The sequence below is a fragment of the Pseudorasbora parva genome, chromosome 7 (genome assembly GCF_024679245.1).
Source record: "Pseudorasbora parva isolate DD20220531a chromosome 7, ASM2467924v1, whole genome shotgun sequence".
In the NCBI taxonomy this organism is placed as follows: Eukaryota; Metazoa; Chordata; class Actinopteri; order Cypriniformes; family Gobionidae; genus Pseudorasbora; species Pseudorasbora parva.
In genome coordinates, this window is record NC_090178.1 from 26878855 (window position 1) to 26903576 (window position 24722).

Sequence of the window (24722 nt, forward strand, 5' to 3'; positions counted from 1 at the left end):
CCCAGTTTTTTAAACAAGCGTAGCCTCACTCTCTCTCTTCATCAGGTGTACCTGTCTCGCCCGGCTGTTTGCCCACAGGGTTTGTATGAGCTGATGCTTAGCTGCTGGAACAGAGACTGTAAACTACGGCCTTCATTTGCGTACATTCACTCCTTCCTCACCGAGGACGCCATGAACATGGTTTAGAGAGTGACAAAGATGAAGAGAATAGGAATGTAAGAAAGTGTGTGTGTGTGTGGACCACAGACTGGTGGTGTGTTTTTAAGCAGACACGGCTAAGCACTCTTATGTAAATTAGTATTTTTTGATCAGCGGGTTGGGGCGAACAAAAGCCGCAGGTTCGGTGCCTCTGAATGACCCACTTCTAATTTCTTATCCTGAACTCTCCAAGCAACATTTTATCCCCAAATCATTTTTAGGCTCACTATTCATACTTGTCACTTCACTATTCCACAGTATTTGGTTTCACTGAGCTCACATTTTTCCTAATGCACCACAGAAATGGCTTTGCTCTGCCTTATATTCTCTTTCTTTAAGAACCTGAGAAACAAACATCTATGTAAATATTTCTTGCTGTGAAACTAAAGTCTTTTGTGTTCTGTGAGGTTCAGTACTGAAGACTAAGCTATAGGCTAACAGGAATAATATGAACTAGAACTTGGGATAAAATGCTGCTTGGCCTTGGAACCTTAAATCCTAGTCCTGAAACATGAATCAAATCTGTCTCTTCATTCCCTGAACATTGAATAGATCTCAAAACATAATCATAGGAACTGGTGGAGGGTTTTTATAGCTAGATGACAGGCAGCACAAAAGCACACGGCTCTACAAAATGTCTATTTAGTCGTTGTTCTCTTCAGGCAGCATTTGACAAAATACTGATTATGCATATTAAAACTTACTATAGAAGAAATACAGAACATTTTCTACTCGCATATTAAGTAATAATAGTGAATAACATTTTAACTGTCTAACTTTGCTTCCATTCATGGTCATTTAGAAAATCTGAGGATGTATCAGTTTGTCATGTCTTTTTTGTGTGGTGGAGGGTAATTCATCATCACTAAACATTAACATTGAGAGGGACATTTTCTTCTAAATCATAAGAAATAAGGTTTTGTTGAATCATTGTAATGGAATAGCATACAGGGGTAAATTCATGAGTCATTGAACTCTTGGAGTTCAATGAATGTCAAAAAAAAAAAAAAATGCTGAAGAGCTTCCAGATATAATATTCAAATATAATTCACGGTACTATAATTATGTACAATAGTAGTTGATGTGTGAAAAGTTTATGACACGATATTGTCCAATTGTGGTCAATTAGAGGATGAATACATATGGTCTGCACATTAATGGTCCCTTGAGGCCCATTCACACCAATGACTATAACATATATAAACATTATACAAATACATTTTTAATAATCATTCTAATCTATTAAAAAATAGGGAAGTCCACACTAGAGCTCGTATGACAACAGAGAAACAATATTGGTGGAATCACTTTTTTCCAGCTGATGAGTGATATTAATATTGGATTGTGATTGGTTGTTAAAGAACTTGAGCATTTAAAGTGGCAGATGCTTATAATAAACAGAACGTTATTGTGTATTGGTGTGAACAGGATGCTAATATAGTTATTGTTAAAGTTATCATTCTTGGTGTGAATGAGCCTTTGCTCAGCTCAATGTTTATGGTCACTTTTCTTCAATAACTGTAAAGGCCATAAAGATAACTATTAGCGTCTACACCAACGGAACAATATGTTTATAACATCCCACAGTGGTTTTGATATCTTTAATATAAGAGGATGGCTGTCAACATTTGTATCTTCCATCAGCTTAAAAATTGATTGCAACAATATCGTTCATGGCCTGTCCACATTCAGAAAAACTATAACTATACAGTTTAAATATTCATTCTACTTCTGTGAAAATAAGGAAGACCACACCACAACGATAAGAGCACAGAGGAATCACTTTCAGAACTTGTTTTGCCAGCTGATAAAAGCCAATCAGAATCCACACAAGTTTAAAGCGCTTGAGCATTTAAAACAGCAGACGGCATGACTGCATCGCACGCGACATGAAGTTATCATCCGTTGGGTGTGGACACCAATATAGTTATCGTTATAACTGTTGTGAAACTGGCCTTAAAGGGTTAGTTCACCCAAAAATGAAAATGTCATGAACATTTGTCATGAATTACTTACCCTCATGTCGTTCGACACCCGTAAGACCTCCGTTCATCATCGGAACACAAATGAAGATATTTTTGTTGAAATCCGATGGCTCAGACAGGCCTTCATTGACACCAATGTGTCAGAAACGACACACAAAGACGTCGTTACAAAGTCCATCTCACTACAGTGGCTCTACAATCATTGTATGAAGCGACAAGAATGTTTTTGTGCGTAAAAAAACAACAGCTAAATAACAACTTATATAGTCATGGCCAATTTCAAAACAAAGCTTCAGGTTTAAGGGGTTTTTTGCACAACACAAAATATTCCCATCGCTTCATAAAATTATTGTAACCTCTGTAGTGAGATGACATGGATTTATTGGAGTAATTTTTGATGGCACAGCAAATGTAGTTTTTTTGACCTGCCATTGCGTGGACTGACTTAACGGAACACAGATCATGAACTTGTTGGTACCAGAATGTGCAGGGTTAAACTAGACTTTTGGAATTCAAAAACTGTTTTGAATGGGATGTATGGCAATGTACAACCAATGCACTATTTGAAAGGACTCAATATGAGCCTGGACATGCCAGAAATTGAAACGAATGGGCCGGGAAAGTACATAGTGAGAGAAAGAGAGGGGGAAAAAAGCAAGCATAATGGCCACAGAAATTTACATTTATACCAATAAGAAATGTATTGTTTAAAGAAAATAGAAAAATAACCAAAGTATTTGTCCTGAATTTACTATGTAAACCCGTGGGACACTTGCAGAAACTCTCTTAAAGCTACAGTACGTAATTGCATTTAATCTCAGTGGTGGTTTCAGTGACTGCAGACTGACTGTACATTTAACTTGAAACTGGTGTGGAGACGCCACCTCCTCCTCATTTAAGAGGAAGACTGTGTGTGTGTGTGTAGGTGGGGTAGAGAGAGCAACATACATAACATTTACTGTAATATACACAAAAGAATGTGATTCCCAAATGGTTATGTTGCCTTGCCTGATTATGCTAATTCAATAACTGTTAACCTTTTTTTGGTACAATGAGGCCTGAACTTTTGTTGTATTTTTATAAATATAGTTTTGGGCATGTTCTGTCCTCAGCTATTCATGTTTCTTAAATAATGAAAATGTAAATAATTCATGGGACATAATTTTCTTCATTAATATTGCTATCTGTTATTGTATTAATCGGTTGTGTCTGTCTCCGTTTTCGACTCCCTGCCTGTGTTAGTCAGTGTCATTGCCGGTGTTGTCTATTTTGTAGGTGTTTTAATAAAGTAACCTTTTCCAATAATGTCAAATCTGATCCTCGTTTTCATTTACAATTTGTAAAGTTCCGAGATGTACACAACTGCATTCCTGTTGAAAACACTAAATTTGAGCAAACACACTTCCACACAAGTTATAAGCTATACCACATGCTAAAAGTTTATTTTAAACCGTACATATATAATCATACGTATAAATCTCAGCCTGGATATATAGATCTACAGTTGAAGGTGAAATATCTACATCACCACTAAACACAGTAAGGCAAATATTGGGATAGGTTGTTAAATACATAGACACTGAGGCTTTAAGGCAATGAAAACAAACTAATGGCAAAAAAAGGTAATTATTCTGAAATTAGCTATTAAAGTCAGGAAGTATCACATGACATGTCACAGTTATGTTCCTGATGCTGAAACACTAGAGACCAGAGCAGGCTGCTGTCAGTTTGATTCATTGAGGAAGTTTAAAGGTCGCTTTGAGGCACTTTGAAGGCGTAAACTGGATATGCATAGGTTTATATTACTCTGGTAATGTTGAGTTGATTTCACTGTGAAGCACACAACAGCATTGGAAAATTATACGAGAAATTAAACCAGCCTTTACTTGAGTTTCTGTGGGCACAAAGACATGCTTGTGGCCTGCGTTAAAAACCTAACGTGTTACCTCTTCTTCTTTTTTCCTGTTTGTTCATCAATGTCATCCGGTTTGTTTCTTCACTCACTTCCAACCCCCTCTTACTTTTCAACTTGCAGTAAAAATCCCTTTACTGAGCACACAGACTTGTTTAAGGGAACGTGACCTGTCTGAAGAGTAAGTCTTCAATTCCAAATAACCTTTCAATGTGTCTAAAAACTCTTTGCCACTGTTTAAAAAAAAGTCTTAAACCGTCGAACAATATATTATCGGAACAAAAGTATAAAAAAGGCACGAATAAAGCGACATATTTTAGTGTCTGGACACGGAAGGCATTATGCATGTGGACTATGGCTTCAATAATGCACTTGAGGTGAATTTAAATGCATTGGTCTAGGATGCACTTTGGTTTTGAAAGGAACTGAACCAGAATCAACAGGCGTGTGGCTTAAACAGACAGAAACTATTCAAAAATTAAACGATCAGCCCTGCTTCCCTGAATATTCACTATTAACAGAGGCTCTTGAGTAGGTGTAGTTCACCTTTTAAATGTATAAAATTATAATGTGATAAAATCATGTCATTCACAAAACAGTATATAAAAACTGAATGTTACAAATTGTGGATTACAAACAATTAAAGACCTCAATGTTGTAAGTTCAGCATAAACACAGGCATGCACACATGCACACACACAGGAAGCGCTGAGATCCGCAAGCAGAACAGATCAGACTTGATTCCTTCTTCATGAACTCCATCAGCCCATTCGGGTTAAAGCAGCCTGGCCAAAAGAAAAAAAGAAAAGAAAGTGTCCACATTTAGCGTGTCTGGAGTGGAAACCAGGTGTTTTATAGCAATGCAGTAGCAAAAGTATTTGATGTGAGCTTAAAAGGGCATTAACACAGAAAGATTTCCATTAGATTTACTGCTAAGATTTAAAGGTGCTATTTATTTAGGCATTATGTTTGATATACATTTATTACCATCTGTGATTTAAACGTTAGCCAAAACATTGTGAGGATTGTTAAGTTTGATGCATATCCCTGAATGAGATCAAATTGCAACTGTAAATGTCAATGAAAAGATATAATACTTGTACTTGATGTAAGGATTGCCTTGTGTCGTCACTCAAAAATGTCCCCATGTGACATTTTTCATGTATTAAAATGTTTCAGTAAAAATTGCTGGTTAACACAATATTTTAATTCAGAGTGATTTACATTTATTTAGAGGGAGATTTTCACATTTTAATGCCTTGTCCTTCCTTCATTTGGAAGCGCTCATACACATAAACAACTACGTTTGAGCAGATTACCTCTGTACCTTTCGTTGGTTTCATACAGATTACATAAATCAGAGAATTTTAATTTACATGTCAAGCTTTCTATAGACATTTCTTGTTGTGACTAAGGCAAGTAGCCTAAAGAGTTTCATTTTATCAAAGGGTTACATTTTATCCCCACCAGGTATACAAAAATTACTTCTCCATAACTTCATCTAAACATGTTCCCTTCCCCCTACAAATTTCCTCTAAAAAGCTGTCCAGACAAAGCAGCATTTCTTCTTGCCAGTCACCCGCCATGTTTGTTTACTTTAAAGTCACGTTTGAGATGTTTTGACGAGACATTTTGCAAGATTTCCTGTGTTCACAGCCAGGACTCTGTTATTTGTGAATGGAATCGGTTCTTGGTAATGTACTCCACACAGTAGAGAAGCAAAACTGTTAAATCTCTGATTTGTTATCACATGTTTGTGGTCTCTCCCATTTTCGTCTGTACCCAGCATTAGCTGACGCCTTCGTCTTGTTGTATTGTGTTAGTTTAGCAAAATCATCTGCTGAAGCCTATTCATACATGCGTCAAACTACTAAGTCAACCTGCTCTCGAGCATTCACAGACTGGGGTTTTGACCATTCCAATATGGCAGACAGCTTACATATAGACGGTTTCATCGAACTCATACGCGTTACCGTGGCTACGTGCCTGGCCCGAAGCTAACTTCTGGTCTGTGTTTGTTTCTCGGTCTGGCTAGTGGATAGTATGGCGCACTACTCAGCAGAAACACATTTTTGACGTACTCTTCTTGGATAACATGATATAAATATTAACAATCAAACAGAGAACATATTACAATAGTGCAAAAATCGCTGTGTGCGACTCACCAAATAGCCTTGAATGCTTCATGCATATCCAATCTGACTGCATGAGATTGCCGTCAAATGTCATTTAGACTGTATGTCTAATGTGATTTACTTTTCATTAGTGATTAGTGTGATTTATCTTGTTATCAGAAATAATGTACATGCGTGCGTGTGGTCACCATAGGCCGTAAAAAAAATATGGACGACGTGACTTCTGTTTCCGCTGACCATAGTTGAAGCTTTCAGACGCCGCACACGGCGCTGACATCTTGGGACCAGAGTCTGTGCAGTAGTGATTTCGGGATCGGAGTCTGCGCAGAGCAGGATGTAGAGCAGGAAGTACAGCCGTGATATCAAAAGCCCGCCCACACTCTCACAGTTGCAGAACAATTAATTATGTTGGTGTGAAATAAACAGTTATGTAAATGTAGATATTAAGCTAAAGCTCCAATCTGCTCCCAAAAATCCAGAAAAAAGTCAGTTAGTGCCTCAGTGAGAACTTCACTCAGAGAAGACGTCGATCTCAGCTGTCAATCATGACGTCACACTTCCCGTTTTTATAGCATCAAATAATTAACTAAGCCATCTCCCTTACACTCTTACCAACACTCACACACATCATCAACACATCTCTCTGCACCGGCATCTTCCCTACCACATTCAAGCAGGCTCGGGTAACCCTACTGCTTAAAAAACCCTAATTAGACACATCACTTGCAGAGAACTACAGACCTGTTTCTCTCTTGCTATTCATAGCGAAAACACTTGAAAGAGTTTTTCAACCAGGTCTCATCTTTCTCACAGTCTAATCAACTGGACGTAAACCAGTCGGGTTTCAAAAAGGGCCACTCAACTGAGACGGCATTATTGCCAGTTACTGAAGCCCTGCGGATAGCAAAAGCTGCATCCAAATCATCAGTCCTGCTGCTGTCTGCTGCCTTTGACACTGTAAATCATCAGATTCTTCTGTCCACCCTCTCATCTCTGGGCATCACAGGGACTCCACTCCACTGGTTTGAGTCCTATCTCACAGGGTCTTTTAAGGTTGCCTGGAGAGGAGAGATATCCAAAGCACATCAACTGATCCCAGGGGTTCCTCAGAGCTCAGTGCTTGGACCTCTCCTCTTCTCCATTACACTACATCACTGGGACCCATCATTCAGGCACATGGCCTCTCATATTATTGCTATGCTGATGACACACGGCTCTCCCTCTCATTTCAACCAGATGATCCCACAGTAGCTGCACGAATCTCAAACTGTCTGGCGGATATCTCTGCATGGATGAAAAAACATCACCTGCAGCTCAACTTAGCAAAGACTGAGCTGCTCGCCTTCCCTACTAATCCGACCCTACAACACGACTTCACCATCCAGCTAGGTTCATCTTTGATTACCCCTTCAAGATCGGTCAGAAATCTTGGAGTAATCTTTGATGACCAGCTGTCCTTCAAAGACCACATCTCAGTGGACAGCTCGGTCATGCAGGTTTGCGTTGCCCAAAATCAGGAAAATTAGACCGTTCCTTACGGAGCATGCAACACAGTTTCTTGTCCAGGACCTGGTCATTTCTAGACTTGACTATTACAATGTGCTTCTGGCTGGACTTCCATCATGTGCAATCAAACCGCTGCATATGATCCAGAACGCTGCGGCACCTCTTGACTTGAATGAGCCCAAAATGGCTCATGTCACACCTCTTTTCATCTCTCTGCATTGGCTACCAGTATTGCAGTACCCGCATATTTCGACTCACTCCTACGAGCCTACACCCCCACCAGAAGCCTTCGCTCAGCTAACGAGCAGAGGCTTGTGGTACCATCACAGAGAGGCATGAAATCTCTCTCCAGAACTTTTTCATTCATTGTTCCTGGTTGCTGGAACAATCTTCCGTCCACCATACACATGACAGAATCACTCGCTTCATTCAAAAGACAGGTAAAAACTCATCTCTTCCATGAGCACTTAATCTCATCATTAAAAAAAACTCTTCCTCCACTACTTTTTTCTCTTTTCCCTCCCTTTGCTGGTTTTTGCTACTCTGAGTAATATACAAATCTTTGTATTTAGGGCACTTTTTGCGTTTCCTTCATGACAGATTGCTTCCTGTACTCCTCAGTTGTAAGTCGCTTTGGATAAAAGCATCTGCTAAATGCATAAATGTAAATGTAACTAATTAAACTAAACTTATTTAAAAAACGAACACTTGAAATAAAATCATTGTGATGATAACTGCCTACAATGACATTAACTTTGGGGAAAAAATATTTGAAGTGTAATTTGATTTGTTTAGTTTGCCTCGCGTCCATAAGAAAACACGGAGGGACGGCTATACTGGGACCGGCCACCTGGGGACGATCAAGGCGCGGAGGCTTCAGTTTCTGAGAGGAGCGTTGCGGGCTTGGTGGTCACCTGTGAGATCTTCACTCCAGTCAGTTTCTCCACTGCGCTCGGCAGGCGAGTCATGATTTCCAGTACTTCTCCTGTCAGCTTAGCAACGCCCACTTCAGACCCACCGCTGGACACCATGGTGATCTTCTTAGCTTCACAGAGTGGCCTGCTGATCTCTTCTGCCATCTAGAGGAGTGGAGGACAAATGGCATTTCAACATTATTGGGTGATCGTTATCATTTATCTTATTACCATTCAGAGGTTCAGATGCACTAACCAGTGGGAGTTTCTCCAGCAGCATGTCCACCATGGCACCCTCTTTGTACTGTTTAAAAGCTTCTGCCTTTTTGGACATCTGCTCTGCTTCAGCCCGACCCTTCGCTTCCATTGCAAAGGCTTCTGCCTCTCCCCTCATCTAAAAACAGAGACCGAAAAAGATGAGGAATGAGAGAACAGGGATGTGTAAGAGTCTAAATGCCCCGATATACTCACAGCAAAATTATTTTTCGTTCTTCGCTTAGGGGTAAAAAGAAGTTCGAAAAACCATAGCGATGTAGAGGTTTGCACAAGCTCTGCAATTTGGCATTGCAGTTGTCATGTTACGTTTATTTATATATAGCACTTTATACTTGTTTGCTTCAAAGCAAGTAGCTTTACAGTATTAAACATGAAACAATTATATCAGTGTCGCTTTCAATAAGTACAACTTCAATTTCTTCCACAAAGCAGCTCTGTGTTAGTTTTACTTGTGTCATGACCTCAAATGACTGAATAGAAGAAATGAATTGGAGAAGACTTCCATGTCAAAGTAGGCTGACCCCCAGAGCACACCTACCTATTACGCAATTGCCATGGACCAATGGTAGTTCAAAGGTGTTGGCAAGCCGATTCAAACTCCCAAAATTACTTAGCTTTGGCCTGATTTTGTTTGAAATGATGTCCCATCAGTTCTGATTACGCTTTAAATACATCAGGGGGCCTTAAAGGCGATTGTCATGTGAGGTGTGTCTTATGCAAACAGTAACGCTCATTGCCACTGATGGAAAAACAAGTGTGTAGAGAGATTCATGAACTCACTCTGATAGACTCTGCCTCAGCTTCTGCCTCCATGATCAACTGAAGCCTGTTAAATGAGAGAAGATGAAATGGTTTTTCGGGATTATCATACCAAGCTATCAGTTGTTGTTTTTTTTTTATTTGCTTCCAGCCAAGCACAAATGTGTGTTTAAGTAGACAAAAAGCGAAACCTTTGGATCATGATTCTTGTGTATCACTGCATCAGTTCCTCACCGTTCTGCCTCAGCGATCTTCTCAATACGGTATCTCTCAGCCTCGGCTGGTTTCCGGACCTTGGCTTCCAGTTCCTTCTCCCTGCGGGTGATCTCCTGCTCCTGTAAAGTGATCTGCTGCGTACGCTCCACAACCTGAACCTGCATCTTCTCCTCCTCGATACGCTGCTTTGTCTTGGCCACCTGATTCAAATGACAGTGGATGTCAGTAGATGTGACTTAAGTCCAAAGTATACTACAAAGGACTCAGCAAAAAATGCTTTTCTTACTTAGTATTTTTGTCTTGTTTCTAGTCCAAACGTCTAAAAATTCTTAAAACAAGAAGTATTTACTAGACAAGCAAACATTATTGTCTTGTTTTGAGAACAAATAACTGGTAAGTGTGTGTAAAATAAGAGAGTTTTTGCTTAAAATAATGCTTATTTTTAGCAAAAACTCTTAATTTTGAGTTATTTGCTCCCAAAACAAGACAATTATTTTTGCATATCTAGTACATCTTTCTTAATGTAAGAATTTTTTGATATTTTGACTAGAAACAAGACAAAAAGACTAAGTAAGAAAATGATTTTTTGCTGTTATATATGTAAAGTAGTTCATTTGGCTGGGAATTTCACATGTAATAGATATTTTGGATTTGGACTGCAAAAAAGTAACCAGCTATCCCATGTAATTACTGTACTTGCCCATGACAAACAATTGCCATCCAATTACTGTACTTGCCCATGACAAACAATTGCCATCCAACAAGGCCGTTTATCTTAAAAATATTAATTGATGTAAAGTTGCAATCCTCATTTTTTCAAGCTGGAAACCAAGTTGAATATCATTTGGTACCTGAAGCTGATAGGCCATTTCAGACTCTGCCTTCTTAGTGTTGACTTCATAATCATAGGATGCTTTCTTCAGCTCAAAGTCTCTTTGCGCTTTAGCCATCTGAATTTCATTTATATACTGAGCAGAGACCTTCTCCTGCATGGCGTGAGCCTCCTACACACACACACACACACAAAAACACATACATTTAGTTTTATCCAAAACCATTTAATGACAACAGGAATGTATAAAATCTCACCCTGATGACCGCATCTCTCTTGAACTGAGCTTCACCGATACGGGCATCTTTTTGCACCTGAGCAGTACGAGCTTTACCCAGCGAGATTAGATAACCCTGTGAGAGAGTCTGGATGAGTTTCATACTGAGGTGTATGGTTTACTACATATATACACTACTCTTTAAAAAGTTTGGGGTCAGCAAGATTTCTTTGGCATAAAAAAGTATACTTTTATTTGGCTACTAATTAAACTTATCAAAAGTGACAGTAAAGACATATATAATGTTAAAAAAAATTCAAATAATGCTGTTCTTTTGAACTTTCTATTCGAAGAATCCTGAAAAAATGCATCTTGGTTTCCATAAACCCCAAACTTTTGAACACCAGTATTTATTAGGGTGTGAGGTGCATAACTTCACCTGATCGTCATGCACATCTTTGAGCGTGTAGCTGACAACACCGATCCCCATGTTGACCAGGTCAGAGGAAGCCACCTTAAACACCTGCTCTGAGAACTTTTTACGGTCCTGATAGATCTCCTACAGAGAGAAAGAATGAGAGATTGCACAATAAATAACAAATAGCACACCACATGTCTCAGTCACCAGAGGTTGCTTGTTTATTTCAGCACTTAAACCCTTCAGTCCTCTTTGAAATGTTCTTATAAAAAGCTTGTTTCTTTCATTCTCTGTGTGTTTGATACAGAATACAAACAGCTCTTTAAGCATCTCACAGTACCTCCACAGTCAGGTGGGCGATAATGGCTCTCTGATGTCCCTCGAGGGTCTCCAGGGCAATCTCAGCAATCGCAGTCTCGGACTTCCCCATGAACATCTGACAGGCTGCAGCCAGCATCTCTTTATTCTGACCCTGGATCTTCACCTGCATAACACACAAATATCAGCACTCAAGACTGTTAAACTAATGTAACAGATGACTATTACGTGTGTGTTTCTAACCTGTGCAATGCCAGTCACTGAGACCGGTACTCCATGCCTAGTGTAGACCTTTTCACTCTTTACATTCAGAGTCAGAGTATTGAGAGAGATCCTAGGAGAAAAGAAAAACAGTTGTAAAGCATTTAAGTCAGCATGAAGCAGAAGTTGCGATAGTCTTTTCTTCCCAATTGACCTATCGGTAAGCCCCGCCCCCCTTAGTTACTGTTGCTAACTCGGACAAACAAACGGATCTTTTTGGACACAAAATGTAGCGTATACCCCGTCTGAATGATGACCAAACTTTACCGATGGTTTATTAAGTTTATTACATCATTTTTCACCAAAAAAAAAAATCACCGTAAGAGCTGAACAAACAAAGCGTGCGCATTAACGTCACATTCACAAACTCGCTCTCTCTCCATTGCATTATCATTAACATACACAGCAAATCACACAAAAGCACTCATAGAACTAACAATAAACAAACATATACAGACCATGTGCCTTTTCGGGGGTGCAGCTTATAACTGGTAAATCTGTATCTGCAAAACAACTCTGATAAACTGTGCGCAAGTTCTCCTTTTCACTACCCGTAAACTTCAATACTCATCAATATAGGAGTCCCTCATTACGATCACAGATGATAGCTACAATCCAGGATCAAAACTGTTCATGTACCACAGGGTTAGGTTAAATTAATTAACATTTAACCATCTTAATATGGAGAAATGCACCGAAATGCAGACCATCGTTTATGTGTTTTTGATCTAACTTACACCGTTACATGACGTGAAAACAGTTACCTATAACTGACTTTAATCGTGACAACCCAAAAAAATCCCGATACTTGGAATCAGTGTTACAGTACCCCAGGAACATTATTTGACCATTTTTGTAGCAGAAACACCATCAAACCGATGAAAGCATCAGATTTTCCAATGCTTCTCTATGGCGCTGAAACCTAGAGATGTACGAGTTCCGGTGCCCGTGCAACTGATGCTCAACATCTATTGGCTCATCTGCATTCGAGGGAAGGGGCTTACCGATAGGTCAATTATGACTTATATCCAAGTGAAACCGCTTCGCAACAGCGAATTTAAAGGGGCGATGAATTAAGGAATCAATTTTCCCTTGAGCTTTTGATATATAAAAATTCATGGTAATATAAGAATATCCTCTAAGTTTCAGATCTGAAAACGTTCTTGTTATTCAAATAAAAGCTTTTATAGACACCAGGCTCAGCAAATGGCCCTATGCTTCATACTGACGTCAGTGTGCGACTAAACACCTCTACAGCGCGTCTAATCCAGTAGCCCCGCCCACCAACTCATGGAGGGCTCATGCAAGCTGGTCAACAACAATAAATATGCAGAGGAAGATTAAGATATTGCCCTATTCCTGGTTGTGGAAGAACACAGTCGCTGCATAAGCTTCCTTCTGATCCTAATATTAGGAATGAGTGGTTGAACTTTATTTTTAATCAAGTTCCAGCTCACGTGGGGAAGACATATTCACTTCAGATGCTGGATTTGGATCCGACAGGAATGGTGCAACACACCATGTGAGTAAAACATGTTTTTATATGTAATAGTACTGCATTGTTATAGATCATTTTGCTTCTGTGTACATGTCTAACAGAACTTTAGCACGCTGGACTCAAACACATATGGGCCAGGGCTCGCAAAGCCCGGCAGGTCAATTAAACTCTTATTCCGTTCTTGTTCTGCTATTCTCTCTCTCAGTCTCTCTCAAGTTGACATCTGAAGGGCGGCACGCGCGGAACAAGTGCGCGCGCACAGTTCGCGCTTATATCGTCAGGTCTTGTGGGCTATGTGTAATATAAAAATAATAGTCCAATCAATCGCGGGTCGATGAGAAATAAATTATTGTGTTTGTTTGAAAAAGACGTTTACAAACCCTGTGAACGAGATAATCATTCTGGTTGCCGATTCTCCCTCATTCTCTCCTCTCTCATGTCACTGAACTGACAGGGGGCTTAAGCTCATTAAATATGCAAAATCTTATCCAATCCTAGCCGTCGGCATTTACTTCCAAGTCTCCAGTGCGTCACGCCCACCAAAACCCAGCGTTTTGGAGAGAGCCTCAAAACCAGTGTAGAAAATAGCCTATTACTTATTAGTTATGATGTTTTTGAATGTAAAAACCACACAAACGTCATTAGTTGATCTCAGACACCAATATAATTTTTTTTTTAAAAGCCAGTTCATGACACCTTTAAGGCAGGACTTTATTTTGTCCATCAGGAATTGATTGAATGGTTAACTGGTGTGAGGGCAAACCTGTCACTCACATGAGATTACATCAATAGCAAAAGATCAATGTCGAGAATGCTTTCTGTACGCAAAAAAAAAAAAAAAAAAAAATCTTCATGTCATTCTCCTACGCTGTTCACATAGTAAAACTTCCACGTTCTGTCAGAATTCTGGCTCATTATTGGCCAGCTTCTGCCTCAGTGAACACTTGAACAGCGTAGGAGAATGTTACTGAAGACAAGAGCTTGTTGAATAAAGTCGTTATTTTTGTATTGTTTTTTTGCGCATAAAACGTATTCTCGTCGCTTCAATAAGGTTGAACCACTATAGTCACATGGACTGTTTTAAAGATTTCTTTATTACCTTTCTGGGCCTTGAAAGTTGCAATGACGTTGTTGCCTATGGCTGGTTCAGAAACAGTGGCGGAGCCAGATTTGACTGGCCACCCTGGGTGCCACCCCAAAATTTAGATTTTGGGGTGGCACCCAGCTAAGCTATTTCCATTTCACATCCTATTGAAAGAAGCATGCATTTTGACGTGCGGCAATGACGTGCGTGTCATCCGCGCGCATCTATGGTGTAATACTTTAAAAGAAGTGCGGACAGGGCTGCGTGTGTGACGCGTCCAGGCGCAGGAAAGTGAAGTATACCCAGGGTTTTACCATTGAATATTAAGAGAATATTAGCGATAGTTTCCCAACAGATGATTAATAGCCTAATAAAAGTTGTTCACAATCCTGCATCGCCATTCATAGTTTTCTATTAAACAACACAATTTGTCTTAATACATTATTAATGTATAATGACTTCACCCGTTGGAAGAGTGTGTATAGACTAGCTATTTTCTTTCTGTGTAAAGTCTGTTTTAATGGATGGATATTATATAGCCTAGTTTGCGCTTTTGTTGTTGTTTCAGAATTTACAGCACAACACATCGATGCTACATCTTTCATTCTTGAAGTGAGCCTTTTTGACTGTATGGAGATTAGATTTACTGTTTAGCATTGCCGCCGAACGCGATACGTTTGGTGCCCAAAATATGGCGCTTCATCAAAAGCGCTTACACAGTAAGCACGTCTTGCACTTGCACGTCTTGAAAAATACGCATAAAAGCATGCCAAAAATAACGAATATCATCGTAAACACAGTCTCCTATGTCTTAACCTAATGTAAGCAGTGAAATCGGATGCATGTATTATGTATATTGGATTCAACATTATGCATTTGGTCTTAAAGGTGCCCTAGAATGAGTTGAAATAATATTTAGGGCCCAAGCCCTGAAAGGGCGCAGAGCCCTATTGTTCTTCTAAGGGTTTTTATTATTATTATTATATATTATTATTTTTTTTACCGACTATTTGGGCATTTTTGGGGCCTTTCCCATGCTCGAAAACTCTTGAAACTTTGCACACGCATCAGAATGCGCGGCCATCAGGGCCGGGCTGAGGCTGGGACCCGGGCGTGGCAGGGGGGCTCGACAGCGCCCCCTAAAGTGGGGTCTGAAAACGTGTTCTATAAATCAAACACACTTGCACGTACATATATGAAACTCGGTACACATATAGAGCTCATCGGGCTGAACAACTTTCGTGCTCTAAGTTATGCGTCAGCCCAACAGGAAGTGAGCTATTATGGGTTGTTCGGAAAACGCATGCTCTGGAATTTGCGATACTCCTCCTAGACGATTCACCCGATCAGCACCAAACTCGGTCAGCATGAAGTCAAGACACTGAGGATGCTAAATTGCAAGCGAATTTTTGATATCTCAAACGGTTTGGCCGTGGCGAAGAGACAAATTTATGGCGAGAAAAGGGAAACAGGAAGTGTGTTATAACTTTTGCATACATTAATTCATTTTGATGAAACTTCAGCTGTGTGTTCGTTGTAAGAGGCCGATCACATGGATATGACTTTTGTGAGTCAAAGTTATAGCGCCACCAACTGGCAGCAGGAAGTGTCACTTTTGTCCAAAGAGGAGGGTTAGTTTTATCTGCAGTCACCAAACTCGGTATATATATTGTACATTTCGAGCCGGATAACTTTCTAATTTACAGTCATTAGCTCTGACCAACAGGAAGTCAGATAATTTGGTTGGAAGATAACAAGAAGTGGAAAGCGAGCTCTTAGTTTTTACCTTCTCCTCAAAAGCGATTCATTCAATCTCCTCCAAACTCGGACAACATGAAGTAAATATACAGAAGATGCTAAAATGCGAACGGTTATTGGATATCTCAAACGGTGTTCCCGTAGCAAAAGCCTAAAAAACACAAAATAAGCACACAAGTGCCTGGTTCATAAATAAGGCTATACTCCCACCTGCTGGTTATTCTATATATCACACTGGCTGTTTTTCTGTTTTTTTCCCCCTGTTTTTTCAACACTTATGCACTCCCTTAAATGACCAGTAGAGGGCAATATTGTATAAGTTTTCAAGCAAAAAACCTTGCCTCTGTGTGTGTGTGTGTGAATGGTTTTCTAGCCTGGTGGGGACTTAAACCTGAATGCACACAGACTCATGGGGACTTCCCAATGGGTACAAAAGCTTATAAATCATACAGAATGAGTTCTTTTGAAGAAAGTTTTGTGTGATGGGTAGGTTTAGGGGCAGGGGCAGTGTAGGAGGACAGAATATATGGTTTGTACAGCATAAAAACCATTACGTCTATGAGTCCCCAGAAAGATAGTGAACCAGACATGAGTGTGTGTGTATGTGTGTGTGTTTGTGGGTGGGTGTGTGTGTTGTGGATGGGGGATGGTGAATGGGCTTAACTGATAAGAGTTGCCTGCAGCATACTTCAGCATTACTACTGTGTGTGTGTGTGTGTGTGTGTGTGTGTGTGTGTGTGTGTGTGTGTGTGTGTGTGTGCGTGTGTGTGCGTGTGTGTGCGTGTGTGTTCTTTTTTCTAGCCTGGTGGGGACTTCAACCTGAATGCACACAGACTCATGGGGACACGTGTCACTGATTTCTACAGTGTGTGTGTGTGTGTGTGTGTGTGTGTGAGCCACTCTTCTGTCTAAAAAGATTACCTCTCAATGCTGTGCTTTGGCCTGCATTAAAGGATAAAACATTTTATTCTGGGTTTGAATAAAAAAATTCATGTATAAAACCAGTTTATTTGTAGGGCATTGACAATATTGTTTTATATAATTAGTTAAATAATTGTGTTAATACAAATAATTATTAATAAAAAAATATAAATATAAAAAAACACTAATAACAAAAGAAAAAAAAAACACATTTAATTGTCTTTAAAAAAAAAAAAAGAAAAAAAGTAGTGTGTGTAACTTAAAAAATGAGAAGATTAATGCCTTTTGTTTAAATATAAATATAGAATAACTAAATATAGAATAACCAGAAGGTGGGAGTGTAGCCTTATTTAGTAACCAGGTGGGATATGTCCTAGAGAACACTGTTTTGAAGATAAAACTATATTGTTGATATATTAAAACAGTGTTTTCAGACAGTGAAATAAAAACAATGTAATCTCACTGTTTAGATTTTGTGTCTGTCATTCCCCTTCCCCCTCCCTCTCTCAGGATCACTCTCTGTGTGTGTGTGTGTGTGTGTGTGTGTGTGTGTGTGGGTCTCTCTCACTCTGTGTGTGTGTGTGTGTGTGTGTGTGTGTGTGTGGAGGGGGTCTCTCTCACTCTGTGTGTGTCGCCTTGTCTCTTGTTTTTTTCATAATTTAACCCTTTCATATCATAATTGCTATCAGTAATATCTATCACTTTATTGTGAAAAATAAGTTTAAAAAAAATTTATTATATATATATAATACTGGTCTTCTGAACTTACAATATTTTGAGCTGCAAAAAATACATTTGCACATAATTGAAGGTGATATCCTAATACTTTTAATTGTATTCTATAACATAGGCTTTAAAGAAGGTCATGTGCTGTGTTTGCAAAGATCACGTATGACACCTCTTTAAACTAATTATTTATTGATAGAATTCAAATGGATAAAAAAATTAAATTTCACATGATTTTATAAAAGTGGCTGTTTATAATAAACTTCTATAAATTTTATGCACGCATATTACTCTTATCTGACACTGATATTAAAATCATTGTTGCGGTCTCTGTGATTTGGCTTAATTTATTTTTAAGAGAAGTGTAAGGATAATACAACTTCAGCATTTGGACAGTATTCTGCACTCATTTTGAAATTGACATTTGACATCATCTGACATAAAATTAATGAATAAAATGTAATTGATCTCATAGATGTGACTGTTGTGGTTCCTGGTCATAGCAGCACCAGTTTCTGCAGTTAATGAGGTGAATTCAAATGACTTTGACATAGTCCCTTTATTTATTTTTTCCCATATTAAATGCCTATTGGCCTGCTGTGCACAGTTAAGCTGATGCCACCGGGGTGGTGGTGCCCCCGGCTTGGGCCCGTCATCGCTGCTCGCAGCTTTAATTTAAATTGTTCTCAGATATCTACATAAAGGGTATGTGACTTATTTAAGGGTAAAAAATGTCCAGATACGGTTTTACAGGGCCATTTACAACCCCATAAATTGTCCCTTGGATCAAATGCTCTGTTTTGCCTTATTTGGAAGGGTCATGAATATGCATCCAACCTTATGTTTGATCCTGTTTCTGGCGAAGATAAAGATTTTGAGGAACAACCAATTGTTTTGAGATTGGAAATGGATGCCTTTGAGTGGTAAGTTTAGTCTTTATTTTCAGTAAGACCTTCAAAACGAAGCGTCAGTACTATAACTTCAGCCTACATGTGAACTAGCACATAACATTAACTTTACATGTTAACTTATATCATCAGCAGTCACAACTTTGTTTTTAGCATTTTAAAACATTTTAATCACTGTAATGCATTACCATTTGATTTTACAATTATAGCTTCTTCACTTTGAATCACAAACTCTAAACAGCAAACTGGGTAACGTTAGTGCACAAATATGGTGTTTGTACAGTACAGTAGCCTACAGGTTTTTTTTTTTTTTGATGCCATGTCAAATTACTACCGTTTCAACTTAACTGGTGGAGATGACGTAAGCTAGAAGGATCGAGGGAGCGATCTGTAAGCAACTATACATAGCTCCACCCGAGTTATGTGTTGTCGATGAAAATAGCCTATAGGCTAAATTATAATTCTATCTGACAAAAGGTATTGCCATATGTATCTACGGTTGTATCTTGTAGATTTATATGACAACACTGGCAGGAAATAATATTAACTTTGACATTTGTCATACTGATGTATACTACTTGGAGTTTCCTATTGTTACAGTACTAGCATCTTGCATTGGATCTAGAAAACACAGGGGATATTATCGTTAATCCTCAATAAGAAACTTCCAGTTTAATCAGAAATTGTTTAGACAGTCAATAGGTGGATAGTATCACTACTTACTGCTCACAGGGATATAGTTTGAATTGCCGCTTCTCCAGTATCAGACGCTGAGTGAAGCCTGCTATTGTCCGTGGTGAAATGGGCCGAGCAAACAAACAACTTTTAATTAAATTGTTGCGGTATCCGGTTATACATAAACATGCCTGTTGACAGTTTTGTTCAGTGGGAACTGGGAAGGCTATGAAAAGTCCTCATGTCTCCTGCACAGCCTGGTACATAACATCTATATCCTTGATCTGCCTTTTCGCTATCCTCGCGTAACGCATGCTCTGACGTATACAAATGTTGGGGGCGTATATATATAAATGATCCCAGCGATTGTGTCACATTTGGCGTTATGTCGAGAATCACCTGTTTTTCTGTGGTGTTTTTCACAAATAAGATTTACATATAAAGGAGGAAATAACGGTGTTTGAGACTCACTGTATGTGATGTCCATGTACTCAACTCTTGTCATTTAACTATGCCATGGTTAATTAAATGTTTCATTCTAGGGCACATTTAAAGAGATTGCACCTCCTTCAGTCCATCATTAAAGTTAATCAAAGAACAAAAGAAAAAATAACACCCACTGTTATTTACTGAATAACTTTTTTAGCTAATTCTAACATGCAATAATCTATATTTAATTTTATAGTAAAGATTATGCAATGTTATTTTTTACATTTGATTATTCAATTTCGGGAGGCTAACTAAATTACTGTTACACCTTTTTTACAGAAATTTCTACAATTTTGGTGGCTGATTTTTTAGAATACAATGTTACATCGGTCAAAAAAAAAGAAAACAATTTAGTATTACACATAATATTCTTTCACGGTCTAATAGACCCCCAAAAGTAGCCTTGGCCACCCCCCACTCACTGAGGGTGAGTAATTAATGACATCATTTTTATTCACTAACCCTTTAATAGGGCAGAGTCCATCAGCAGTTATGTGGCGTCACTGCTAGAATCTGCGGTCGGCTTGTTCTGAGACACTGCTCAAGAACTATGGGGATTAAAAAAAAGAGTGGGTGGATTTTTTTCCATTATAAGGAGGTTGTGTACACACACTGCAGACACATTTATGTTCAAAGTGAATTTTGCATCATAGGTCCCCTTCTCAATACCACGTGTAAACAGGGCCACAGATGTGAATGTTAATGTAAAGCAGGCTAATCAGATCATGGACAGACTAATGCAAATTCATCCACCGTGATCTACAAACTACTGCAGTGATGTGTAGCAATCTACAAAATGGGACGAAGGTAATGTATTCTTTGAGGAACGAGTGATTCATTCATTTACTCCATGTATATGTGAAGAGGAATGTAAACACAAGTTTCTACTGCACAAAGGGCCTCCTCGTTCTTAATCCCAGTCTATTCTTGAACCACAGAGACAGCACTGCAGCACCTGCTTAAACAGAATAGTCCAGGCACTAACATGTTCTAATATTCAGTCTGGTATTGTAATTCAATACATACCGCTGGATTTGCTGAATGCAGGGAATAACAAACACTCTTCCACCAGCAATCATCAGAGGAGGAGAGCGACCACATCCTGGAAGAGATGAGAGTTTTGTTTGCTGGTATAAAGCATCAATACTTGACTAAAAGCATACTTGGAGGAATTTTGAAAATCCACTGGCTATGGGTGGGAGGTATACCAAAATCTAGAGTAGTTTTATATCACAGAAACAGTATGTAATCACAACAACAGGGATGCTCCAATATTTCAATAGTCGATAATTATTTTATTATGTTTACAGATGATAATAATTGATAAATGGTCAATAATAAAATCAAATGCTGTTTGAAAGAGATGTATGTTTGTATTCAGCATGACTGCGCTAAATTAATCAAAAGTGACAGTAAAGACTCTATAACAGAGTTACAAGAACTATTTCAAAATGAATGCTGTTCTTTTGAACTTCCAATTCATCAAAAAATCCTGAAAAATTGCATAAAGGTTTCCACCAAAAATATTAAAGGATTAGTTCACTTCCTGATAATTTACTCACCCCATCTCATCAAAGATGTTCATGTCTTTCTTTCTTCATTTGAAAAGAAAATAAGTTTTTTGAGGACAACATTTCAGGATTTTTCTCCACATAGACTTGACAACCAACCAACGGCTTTTCCATGGCAACCAACTGAAGGTCCAAATCAATGCAGTTTCAAAGGGCTTCGAAGGGCTTCAGAGCTTCTGCACGATCCCAGACGAGGAATAGGGCCTTATCTAGCAAAACCATCGCCATTTTCACACACACACCAAAAAAAATACTCTTTAACCTAAATTGCTCATTTAAATTGCTCGGTGGAGCACCAGTGATTACGCAATCACATCGGAAAGGTCACGCTACCGGCCCAGTGTTTACAAAGCGCACATGCAAAGACTCATACAAATGTCCTTTACCAAAAAAAAGTAAAACAACGTTTTTGAAGTTGAAGATGTTGTTTTTGGTAAAGGGCTTTTGTATTAGTCTTCACAGATTCGCTTGGGACGATACTTCCGCCTATGTCTAGCTTGACCTTTCCGATCATGATGCCGCAATCCATGGTGCTCCGCAGAACAGTGCAAGATGACTAATTTATGTTAAAAAGTATATACATTTTCAACAAAACAATTAAAACAAATGACTTTGCTAGACAAGACCCTGTTCTTTGGCTGGGATCATGCAAAGCCTCTGAAGCCCTTGCATTTGAAACTGCATTGATTTGGACCTTCAACCCATTGGTTCCCATTAGTCTATTATGTGGAGAAAAACCTGGAATGTTTTCCTCAAAAAACTTATTTTCGACTGAAGAAAGAAAGACACAAAACATCTTGGAATAATTAGAAAATACCAAAACATTAGAATTCAGATTTGCCATGACAGGAATAAAAAAAATTGTAAAATAAATTAAAGTAGAACCGTAATTTTAAATTGTAATAATATCTACAACATAATGGTTTTACTGTATTTTTGATCAAATAAATGTAGCCTGGGTAAAAATAAAAGACATTTTAAAAACCCCAATTTTTGAACAAATATCTCGTTCTTGTATGCATTTCCTATTACAATTCCTGTTTCAAATTACAAGAAAAAACTAAAAAAATATTTAACTTTTTTCCCCTGTGTAATTTAAAAACAAAACAAAATGTTATCACTGTTCAAGATAGACTTTTACTATCAGGTCACATTTCCAGTTTAACAACAGAGAAACACATTTCGTCATCATAACATTATATTGCTGGAAATTGTCCAGTTTAACAAATCATGGTACAATTATGATTTCCAACATTAGCAAAGACACTCATGAACACTTCGGCCTGACAACTGTTTACACAAAGAACAAGGGCGACAGAGGCATAATGGAGCAGGTGACTTATTTTCTGGCCCTCTGTAAAGTGCGGTTTGACTACATTAACCTTGTTATAGTAAATGTGAGCCTGCTGGGGTTTTTCCCCCTGAGCATTAAAGTCCTCTTGATGTGTAACCACTGGCATTTAGCTACAAAAAAATCACAATCATTACAGTGAACTTTGTGTCTGTTTTGACCTGTGAATGAAAGTCACATGAATAGCTGAAACCAGTTCTGCATTCGTCATTGTCTAAAAAGAAAAGAATGCAGTTTGCACAACATAATTGATCCGTACAATCAACAGAACTCTACGGGTTATTGCTAAAGTCTGATGAGTGTCATATATATATATATATATATATATATATATATATATATATATATATATATATATATATATATATATATATATATATATATATATATATATATATTACACACACACACACAAACACAGAGCATATACAGTATAATTATACTAACCTTCGAGGAGGACCATTACTATACTTATATGCATAACTGACATAACTGTGTAATAAAGCTAGACAGATGCAGCATACCTGAGATCACCATAGCCTCATTGGGACCACAGGTGTAAAACATCTTGAATTAGATCTGAGGAAAGAAAACAGCCACTTGAGCAATACATGCTGGGAATATTTTAGATATGACATCTGAGTAAACGGACAGCACTAGATAATCTCATGAGTTTAGTGGAATATTGATGACATTAGTCTGGCTCTTATGTGCAGCCAGGTCTTCCAATTGCCTTTCTGTAAAACATCATCTCTTTTCACTTTTATTCAAATCACAAATTTGACCAAGCAATATTTTTTTTTTAAATAAAATAAAAATTCTGAGTAACGTTATCTGCACAACAACGCTATGCAACAGGTTAGTTTACGTTCCAAAAAATTGTTTATACTTTTGAACTAACATTTAACTTTATTATACCAGGTAAAAATAGTTCCCATATAATTCATAAAATCGATACACTTCGGTTTCTAAACATCAATAATCCAAAACTAACTGGAAAAAGGCTAACAAACTAAAACCAACATGATTTTTATGTAACTTAACTTAGTAAAAACGCTAACGTTAACCTTCGACAAAAATTAAATATTTCAAAATAAAACCTAGACACGAAAGCACAATCACTAGCAAAACAGGTGCGAATATTATAATGAACAACGTGTAACGTGATTAGAAGCGCTTAATGTACGTTACTAATTTCCAACAGAACAGGAAATGCTTGGCTAGCGTTACTCCTTAGCGGCGGCTAATATGCTGCATTTCACGCGAATTAAGTTTACTTTGGTGTTGAGCTTCGCAAGTTCACACACTTGGTAACATTTAGACAACCCATATGTTCTTACCGATTGCTGATATTTCGGTAAAAACGAAGTATATGTGGTCCAGATTCTCTCTCGTGTCAACTGCAAAAGCTCGTCGTAGTCACGCAGTCTTGGCCACGCCCATTCAAAACACCCAGGCTGTGTTTGGTTTGAACCACTAGTAAGCTCCCTACCGTGACTACAGTTTTGAGCCTTCGAGATGCGTAAAATGCAGCCTGTAGTATCCACTAGGTTTTGGGTTTTGCGATGGTCATGGACTATTGGGTAGACTGCTCTCTCTGCAGCCTGTGAAGTGAGGAAAAGACACCTTCATTTACTAGTACCTAGGCATCTTAACATTATGACAGCTTTCAGAATCATGATTCGGTAAATTATTTATGACATAAAAAGTCATAGGCCTATTTATGCAAAAATTTAGAATTTAATGAGTTAATTATGAGTTGAAAAGTTATGTGCAAAATTAATTAATGTATTA

At 38.4% G+C, this 24722-nt stretch overlaps 2 protein-coding genes across 4 annotated transcripts in view; one reads left to right on the forward strand and one right to left on the reverse strand.

The window, feature by feature from the left end:
- ddr1 (discoidin domain receptor tyrosine kinase 1) overlaps window positions 1–3479 on the forward strand; it is a 47647-nt gene extending 44168 nt beyond the window's left edge. For all 3 annotated transcript variants that reach the window (XM_067448843.1, XM_067448845.1, XM_067448844.1), the window contains one exon: window positions 46–3479. In XM_067448843.1, the coding sequence (XP_067304944.1) occupies window positions 46–186 (141 nt within the window). In that variant the 3' untranslated portion in view covers window positions 187–3479. The remainder of the gene's footprint in view (window positions 1–45) is intronic.
- A 117-nt stretch (window positions 3480–3596) lies between these two features.
- Window positions 3597–24389, reverse strand: flot1b (flotillin 1b). Its single transcript, XM_067448846.1, has 13 exons — window positions 24269–24389; window positions 23453–23507; window positions 21033–21108; window positions 11930–12020; window positions 11709–11852; window positions 11390–11509; window positions 10991–11086; window positions 10753–10905; window positions 9920–10101; window positions 9707–9752; window positions 8907–9044; window positions 8651–8815; window positions 3597–4880 (listed from the first exon to the last, which is right to left on the reverse strand). Exons 2-13 carry the CDS (start codon window positions 23493–23495, stop codon window positions 4857–4859), a joined length of 1278 nt encoding a protein of 425 aa, XP_067304947.1. The 5' UTR covers window positions 23496–23507; window positions 24269–24389; the 3' UTR covers window positions 3597–4856.
- Window positions 24390–24722: the final 333 nt, after the last annotated feature.

Excerpts from the sequence above, each read along its gene's own strand:
- flot1b (XM_067448846.1), bottom strand. The coding sequence starts at position 23,495 with ATGTTTTACACCTGTGGTCCCAATGAGGCTATGGTGATCTCAG. Across the intron at positions 11,853-11,929 it reads CAGTGACTGGCATTGCACAG|GTGAAGATCCAGGGTCAGAA; the intron begins GTTAGAAACACA and ends TGTGTTATGCAG. Across the intron at positions 4,881-8,650 it reads CTGGAGTGAAGATCTCACAG|GCTGCTTTAACCCGAATGGG; the intron begins GTGACCACCAAG and ends TCTTTTGGCCAG.